The 8,621-nt window shown below is 49.5% G+C and overlaps 1 protein-coding gene across 1 annotated transcript in view; it reads left to right on the top strand.

Moving 5' to 3' along the window:
• Positions 1–8,621, top strand: part of epha3 (eph receptor A3) — a 59,443-nt gene that overhangs the window by 24,634 nt on the left and 26,188 nt on the right. The window contains exons 7-8 of the mRNA XM_067261100.1: positions 1,780–2,115; positions 5,834–5,958. Coding sequence (XP_067117201.1) covers positions 1,780–2,115; positions 5,834–5,958 — 461 coding nt within the window. The remainder of the gene's footprint in view (positions 1–1,779; positions 2,116–5,833; positions 5,959–8,621) is intronic.

Below are 8,621 nucleotides of genomic sequence, written 5' to 3'. Positions count from 1 at the left end.
CTTACAAAGGGGATAATTGCTCAATTTGTCAACAAGGTTATTCAGAGTTCACTGTTTATATTGTTTTTTACAAGTGATTAGCATGAGCCACGGACCTTTTCAAAGTATCTTTCGGAGAGATCAAACACACTTCCCACACACACGCAGTCACACACACCTTCTTGTTCTCTCTCTCTCTTGCTCCCCTCTTTTTCTTTTCTCTCTGTCTTTCTCTTTCTCTGTATGTCCCTCCCTTTCTGTCTCTGGCAGGCTACCTGTTTTATCCATCAGCTACTGTGAGACCGAGACTCCTTATGCTTATCATAGAGAAGTATGAGAGGAATCAGACTGTTAAAGTTTAAAGAAACATTTATTGAGTCCTGTTAGACGATGTGCCTGTGAGCAGTAATGAGCAGGAATCTGGATCAGGGGACTCTGAAAAGACTGTTAATCCAGAGAGGAATGCAGATTAGGATCTCCACTCACCACTGGGCACATCTGCTAATCTGGACATCTGTACATAGTATGCCCTACTGTATGTGTATATACTGTGTGTGTGTGTGTCACAGGGACTGATGGGAACTGCAGATCCGTGGTCATATTAATGTCCAGGAATAGGATGAAAAGGATCCAGGCACCATACTAGACATAGAATGACTGGTTCACTGGTTATGTAGTTGGAGCACTTGTACTCAGGTGAAAATGGCCATCTGATGTTCTCATTCTCAGTTCAATGGCAGACACATAGAAGTATAAGTAAGCACGCACGGACGCGCACACACACACACACACACACACAGAAGCACACAAACTCGTACATACACGTGTAAATACGCACAAGTGCATACACACAAATGCACAAACACACACACGTATCAGGTATCAGTCCTAAGTTCAAAGTCAGGAGCTGAGCAAGGCTCTGGAGTAGAGTAAATTCTTCCTGTCAAATCAAACAAACCAAACATCGCTTTCTGATCTCGAAACTCTATCCTCCCCTAGCCTCTCTGCACGGTTGAGGCAGGCTACATCCCTCCCTTCCTCCTTCCTTTCCAATGGCTATATGTCGCCATCTTGGTTTTTCGCCTCAGTAATTATACCCATAGGTCCGATACTGAAGTCTGGAAATATTCTGGGAATCTGTAAAAGTAAAAACATGTCATTTTAATAAGTCAGACAAAGACTGGGGTTCGGGCCGAGATGCTGTGGTTGGGTGGGGGTGGGGGGGTGTCAGTCATACTAAGGCCTGACAGACACACGCACACACACACACGCACACACATTATACACACAAGTGCCAACATACACACGCACACACACACATTTTACACACAAGCACCAACATACACACAGCTCTGTAAAAAATGATTCACATCACAGCAGTTACTCGTTACCATCTTAATGCTATGTTTTACGGCAGACTTCATTCCTTCTTCTAATAAACATTCATGCGCACGGAGTTCCGAATTTCAGAGCTGCTTGCAGCTATAGCTTACAGTAGCTCCTTTTTTCTGTTAGGGTGTGTGTTTCACAAGTCAATTCACAAAGATGACAATTCAGTTGAAATGCACGACCTACAGCACTGTAGAGAATCAGGCTTCCCTATTCATCCAATATGTGAGCTATCTAAACCTCTCCAAACATTTCTCTCTCTCTCTCTCTCTCTCTCTCTCTCTCTCTCTCTCTCTCTCTATCTCTCTCTCTCTCTCTCTCTCTCTCTCCTCTCTCTCTCTCTCTCTCTCTCTCTCTCTCTCTCTCTCTCTCTCTGTCCATCTTCCTTCCTCCCACCATCTCTCCTACCAGGCCCTCCCTCCGCCCCGCGTAACGTGATTTCAGTCATCAACGAGACCTCGGTGATCCTGGACTGGAGCTGGCCAGAGGACACGGGCGGCCGCAGGGACCTGACCTTCACCGTGCTGTGCAAGCGCTGCCGGGTGGCCCAGCGCCCGTGCGAGCCCTGCCGCAGCAACGTGCGCTTCCTGCCCCGCGCTGCCGGCCTGCACAACACCACCGTCGCCGTGGCCGACCTGCTGGCTCACACCAACTACACGTTTGAGATCGAGGCCCAGAACGGCGTCTCCTCCCAGGCACCCAAGATGAGGCAGTACGCTGCCGTGACCATCACGACCAACCAAGCAGGTGAGACTGGAAAGGAAGCCTGATACTAGGTCTGGTACTGGGCCTTGATTTGAGCCTGGAGATGGGTCTGGTGCTTGTTTGGCTGCTGCATACGATCCTATCGTAGGCTTGGTGCTAAGTCTGGTGCTGGGCCTCCGAACTGAAATCCTTTCGTAGGAGCCAAGTGAGGCACACACTTACACACACAAAGCTCCCACACACACAAAGACACAAACGTGCATGCACTTCCTCAAACGCACACGCATAGACACACCAACTCGTACAGTATGCACACATGCTCCCCAACCATCAGCTTTAGACTTTTACAATGCAATCCCAGCCAGTGCTCTTGTGTTTTACGACCAGGATCCTGTGTCTTCTCTCCTCACAAAAGCGCTCCAAAACAACACATCGTTTTACAGACAGTCTTTATACAGGAACGGGCACACATCGATCTCTTATATAAACTCTCTCAGTCTGTGGGAGGGACTAGCTCTGTAAAACTTCTCAGAGACAAATCAATCCGACTGCAGCGAACACACCATCCCTGTTTGAAACGAGGAATGCGCGATGGCCACAGTTCAAGCTACTCTTTTTTCTCGATCGCTCTGTCTCTCGCTCTAGGATCTCCGTCGCTGTCTGAGGCGGTCCCGGTCTGTCTGATTTCCATTTCACAATTTCTTGTGTTTTAGTTCAAAAGACATTGTCGATCTTCCCCTACACCCTATATGCACCTCTCCATTTCTCGTTCTTTGCTATCCGTTACCCTTAACAGTGGGTGTTAAGGTGGTGACTCCGCCTGATTCAAGTGTTCCAATCTGATGGCTGATCTAGATCCATCTGTTTCTCATTGAGCTAGGGTTTCCTCTCTCTGTCTCTCTCTCTCTCTCTCTCTCTCTCTCTCTCTCTATTTCTCTCTTTATTTATTCTTTCTCTCTCCCTTTCTGTCCCCCTCTTTTTCTTTGTCCCCCCCCCTCTCTTTCTACCCCCCGTCCCCCCTCTCTCTTTCTACCCCCCTACCCCCCCTCAAGGTTGTCTCTATGGTGCTAGGTTCAGACCTGAAGGCTGATTTAGCACCAGGCTCTGAGTGGACAAAACAGGCAGGAGCAGCCGAGCCCAGAGTCATTAAAGAGCAGACAGGTCTACAGTAGATCACAGAGCAGGTGATGGATAGCCCTGCCTGTCTTGTGACTGCCAGGGCCAGAGGCTCAGACTTCAGAGAATGTCTGTGATCCGACTGTAGCCTTCTTCTGCTAACGTCTTATCAACTCCTGGACACAGAGACTTTACACACTCGGTGACCTTCACCTCTCAGCTCCGCCTCTACCAGTGGTCGCGCAAACACACAGGCACAAGCACGCGCAGACAGACACACACACACACACACGCGGAGTCGTTCCTGCAAGAGGTGTGTCCTTTCTGTTGTCACAGCTGTGTTCTATTAAGGGTGACAGGGGACAAGCACAGTGGCTTTGACTTGGCAGCAGAAAGATGAGCGGTAAATACAGATTTAGTGTGTGTGTGTGTGTGTGTGTGGGAGAATAGAGACGTAGTTATCCTCACCCGCCTCCTGATTCGTGTCTGCCAAAGGGAGGGACAGGGAAGACGTAGCCTCACCTTCGGAGTCTGTAGAACAGGAGGCGTCCAGTATTAGTGAACGTGCTCCAGCCTTGAGAGTGTGTGAGGAGAACGAGTTAACCCACAGGACATGGCACATTACCATAAAGGTTCTGCTCCATTTGGCCTCATATGAATTTCTCTCTAAGCTCTCACCTTGAGAGGGCCGTGTGATGAGAATATTGATCTCGGCAGCCAATTTGAGGTGTTCCATCACCTGAAACACAGCAGATAGCAGCGTAGACCACCATTAACAGACAATGTAATACTTCATTCTGTCTGTAATATCCTGTCACACTTCAGTACAGAACATTTAGACAGTTTTCAGAAAATAAATAGACATGGATATGGATTTAGTAATCTCAACAAAGAGGTGCAGAGATTCCAACACAGTCATATGAATGCCTTCAGACACACTCTGTAGCTGTGCTGCTGTGTGCCTTATCAGGGCCTGTTTACACGGGTTAAGGTTGTCAGTGTGCGGTCCTGTTCAGCCACACACATATCCACATGCACACACACGTCCACAATTCCGGTGCAAAAAGCTGTCAAAGCTGTTAAAAGCTGGATTAGCTGTCTGTCTGGGCAGGAGAGAAGTGTCCGGAATATTCCGACAAGGTGTCATCAGATGAGCATCAGCGTCATCCCCTCTCTCCTCTTCTTTCTCTCTCTCTCTCTCTCTCTCTCTCTCTCTCTCTCTCTCTCTCTCTCTCTCTCTCTCTCTCTCTCTCTCTCTCTCTCTGTCTGTCTGTCTGTCTGTCTGTCTGTCTGTCTGTCTGTCTGTCCCTGTGTCAGACCTGGGAAGATACATAGGGAAAGACCGAGACAGATTGTTTACTTTTGTAGAGTGTCTGCTATGTGTGTTGCCAAGTTTAAACACAGAGTTGAAGTCTGAAGCAGTGCTCTTTCCTTTTATCTTTTGTTTAACCGTAGTTTTATTGTCTGTTGACTCCTTAACTCAGGCAGAGGACAAAGTGCACCTTGGATTGTACAGCCTCAATAAGATGAGAGTGAAAGAGAAAGCAATGGAGAAAAAGACAGGGAAAGAGAGACACAGAACGAGGGTGATCGAAAACGAAAGGAGGATGGCGGAGAGGGGGATATGCTGCCTCAAACGAGGCCAGACACAGTAAATCATTACCAACCATAAACTACAGAACCAATAAAAGAGCTGCTTTACCCCGCTATCAGAAACAGAGGGAGCAGAGGGGAGGCGGAAAGCGAGGGAGGAGGAGGAGGAGGAGGAGGAGAGTAGAAACAGATTCTGTCCATCTGGATTCATGAACGGAGAGAGGGAAAAAAATAACCTCCAGTGGAAAGAAAAGGCCTGCTTGTTCTGAAGCAGTATAATCACAATCAAGGGAGGCTCGAACATTTCAAAGACAAACATGTTTTTTCCTGTGGTCTAATGAAATTAAAACTGCATACCTCTGATGCCTTGCTGGCCCTTGAGCTGACTGGCAATTAGAGAGCTGTAAAACAGGGCGGAGGGTGGGAGGGTGTGTGTTAGACGGGGGGGGTAGTGGTGGTAGTGGAGGAGAGCAAGAGAGGGCCAGAGGGAGAGAAGGATGGAAGGAGCCCTGAGTTGAATTAAAAGACCAGATTGGGACCATGTGATGTCCCTAGGCTAGGTGACACACAAGAAAGAGAGAGAGGGAGAGGGGGGGGAGGATGAATGATGGGGGTGGGGGAGAGAGAGAGCGCACTTCATTGGGGGCATGGGGAGGACAGGGGGAGATGGAGGGATGAGGCAGGGAGAGGCATGAAGATGTAATAGAGGTAGGGAGTTGGCCACATGACGAGTGTATGTCTGGCCCACATGTGGGACAGGGTGGGGACAAACCACGGTCCCAAGCTAGGCTTCCTCTTCACCCCCACCTGCAGCAAACAGGCAAGCAGACACAGTGCACAGAAACCACTCCCAATCAACAGGATTGGGAGTCACTGCATAGACATTGAACTCTCTGTGAACTTCAACACTGAGCCTGAACAATTGTGGGCAAGATTTGTTATACTCTCTCGCCCTCTCTCTCTCTCTCTCTCTCTCTCTCTCTCTCTCTCTCTCTCTCTCTCTCTCTTCTCTCTCTCTCTCTCTCTCTCTCTCTCTCCTTCTCCTCTCCAGCTCCCTCTCCAGTGACGGTGATCAGGAAAGACAGGACGTCTCGTAACAGCATCTCCCTGTCCTGGCTGGAGCCTGAGAGACCCAACGGCATCATCCTGGACTACGAGGTCAAATACTACGAGAAGGTCAGTTCCAGACACGCTCACAGTAGCTACAACAAAAGTGGCTAGATGTTCGCTGACTTGTAAATGCTGGCTGCTGGAATGTGAGGGATGTGTACAGTATGGCATACTCGACACCTAGAGGTCTCTCTTCTGCCATAGTTTGTCATAACATCTCCAGGATGTAGACAGGGACAGCCTATTGGTCGATCCGTGGCAGGAATGTAGGATGCCCAGCCCGGTTGTAGGACTGCAGAAATACCCAGAGCTGCAAAGGGACTTGCCTGAGGATGCAGCTACTGTAGTCTGCATTGCAGGGTTAAGGAGACTACAGCCTGGGTGTAGGGCTGTAGGGAGACCAGCCTCGGCTGTGGGGGAGACCAGCCTGGGTGTAGGGATTTAGGGAGACCAGCCTGGGCTGTAGGGAGACCAGCCTGGGCTGTAGGGAGACCAGCCTGGGCTGTAGGGAGACCAGCCTGGGCTGTGGGGGAGACCAGCCTGGGACTTCAGCCAGGGCTGGGACAGAAGGATCAAACTGAGGTCTGGCTCTGCACTGACTTGTGAGCCTCTCCTTTGCACACTGGCAAGGCATCTGAGAGATAAAGGGATGGAACGAGGGATGAAGGAAGGGGAGGAGGGTGAAGGGCACAAAGGAAAAATGACAAAAAGCATTTCCGCCATCCCCGATAGAAACCAACTCTTCGACAGCGAAAATGACAGTTTGCCGTGGCTCAACCGACCTCATGCACGCGCACCCACATCCCTCTTCTTCTCTCCTCTCCTATGCTCTCCTCACAGACAGGTTCTTAATGGAGTGTCGTTTTATAGCTGGCTGTAAATGTGTCTGCGGGGTCTGTGTCTGCGTGAGGAAATTAGTGCAGAACGAATGACTGGCCTTTACTGGCCAGCGGTGAACTATGAGACATAGCTAGGGTTGACATTTGATAGTCAAATTAGTCATGGATGCAAGTTTAATCGCTCTCACAGACATGGGTCCTTACAGCATCCTCAGAGCTCTGTCTCTAACGTGTTTTATTAGTGTGTGTATGTGTGTGTGTGTGCTCTCCCCAGTTTACAGCCTCCTCTACCCCTGGTGGCCCCTAATCCCTTGATTAGTAGGCAGGCAGAAACTCTCTGTGAGGGCTTTGTCGGCAAAACCAATCCTAAACACTGTTCCTGAACCAGCCCTCCATTTTATGTCCTATTTTCACTTTCCAATGCGACAATTGAACAACTGAACTGAAATCGGATTTGGCAGAATGCTTAAACCTTTTCTCCCTGTTGGCACAGCTGGCACAAGCACCGCTCTAATCTGCCATGTCTATCCTGACCCTGGGTGGCACACACACACACTCACACACACATACACACGCACGCACTCATAAACTTTCATTATGAAACTCACTGGGCCTTAGCACTGATCCCTGTTAATAACAGTATTTCAGGAACTGCTCAAGACTGCTAGCATTGGGTACAAGAGCATGCATTCACACAAACACTCACACACACACATATCCCTCAAAGACCTGCTTTGGCAGGGATGGCTGAACACTCCTAACCCCCAGACAAAAGGCTCTTCCATGTGAAACAGGGATTGGAGGCTTTCAGGGCCCAAATGGTGGGCAGGAGCCCGGAGGTACGGATCAGGGCTCTTCATCAGACCAGCCAAAGGGTCCGAGGGTCGCAGTCCCTGTACCTACAGGGTTTCCCGGCAGGGTGGGTGAAAGGAAGACGGGGGCCCCAAACCAGCCTTCCCCTCTCCCCGGGATGAGTCACTAAGCCCATGACTACACAACAACAAACACAGACAATCGCACGTACACACGGGAATAGGCACAGGCACTGACTCCTAAACATACACAAACACAGAGAGAAAGAGAGAGAGCGAGAGAGAGAGAGGGTTAGAGAGAGATTTGAGGAAATGCACGGTTTCTCTCCAGCCCAGACAAGTCTAACGCCTAGCCCCCTTCAGCTGCGTAGCTGCTCACTGCATGTTTACACTCCCACTGTTGTTTGCGTCGAAATAAATCCCCCCCCAATCAGTGTGGCTCGGAACAGCGGCGTGCCATCAAATGACCATTTACCTAAGCTTTCCCAAGTTGCACAACAACAGAGCTGGCTCCAATGACACGTCCCCAGAAGAATATAGCCATGCTGTTTCACTTAGGACAGGCCAATATAGAGAGTCCATTGGATTAGGGAAAAGAGAGACAGGAGAGGGCCAAGAGAGAGCTGTGCCAGGACTGTGTTTCTGCGAGGCTGGGTGGTGCTGACGGTGTTCTCATGAACCATACCAAACAAGCATGCCTCAGTCTTTGAATCCCGACTCGAAACCACTTCCCAGAGTTCAAATGGAACCCTCTCGCCCTCCTTCCCCACTCTTCCTTTCTCCCTCCTCTGCTTCTCTCTCCCTCTCTCTGCTTCTGTAAACCAGTTCTGACTGTTTGGGCTTCCTCGTTGAATGACCAAACAGCATTAAACCCAAGATAAGCCAGTTGAAGTGCACTTTATGGAAACCGAGTTTGTGGGAATACGCTCAGCTGATTATTTGGGGGGTGTTCTATCTCGTGGATCTAGAAGAGAGAGAAACTTTCAAGTCCGATCGAATTTGACTGTTTATTTATCGAGAGTCTCGCATGGAAGCGAAGCAGGCTGAAATGCGCCGAGTATTTACACGAGTGTTCTCT

The sequence above is a fragment of the Osmerus mordax genome, chromosome 2 (assembly GCF_038355195.1).
Source record: "Osmerus mordax isolate fOsmMor3 chromosome 2, fOsmMor3.pri, whole genome shotgun sequence".
In the NCBI taxonomy this organism is placed as follows: Eukaryota; Metazoa; Chordata; class Actinopteri; order Osmeriformes; family Osmeridae; genus Osmerus; species Osmerus mordax.
Note: the sequence above shows the minus strand (reverse complement) of the source record. Positions and strands in the feature narration are given on the sequence as shown.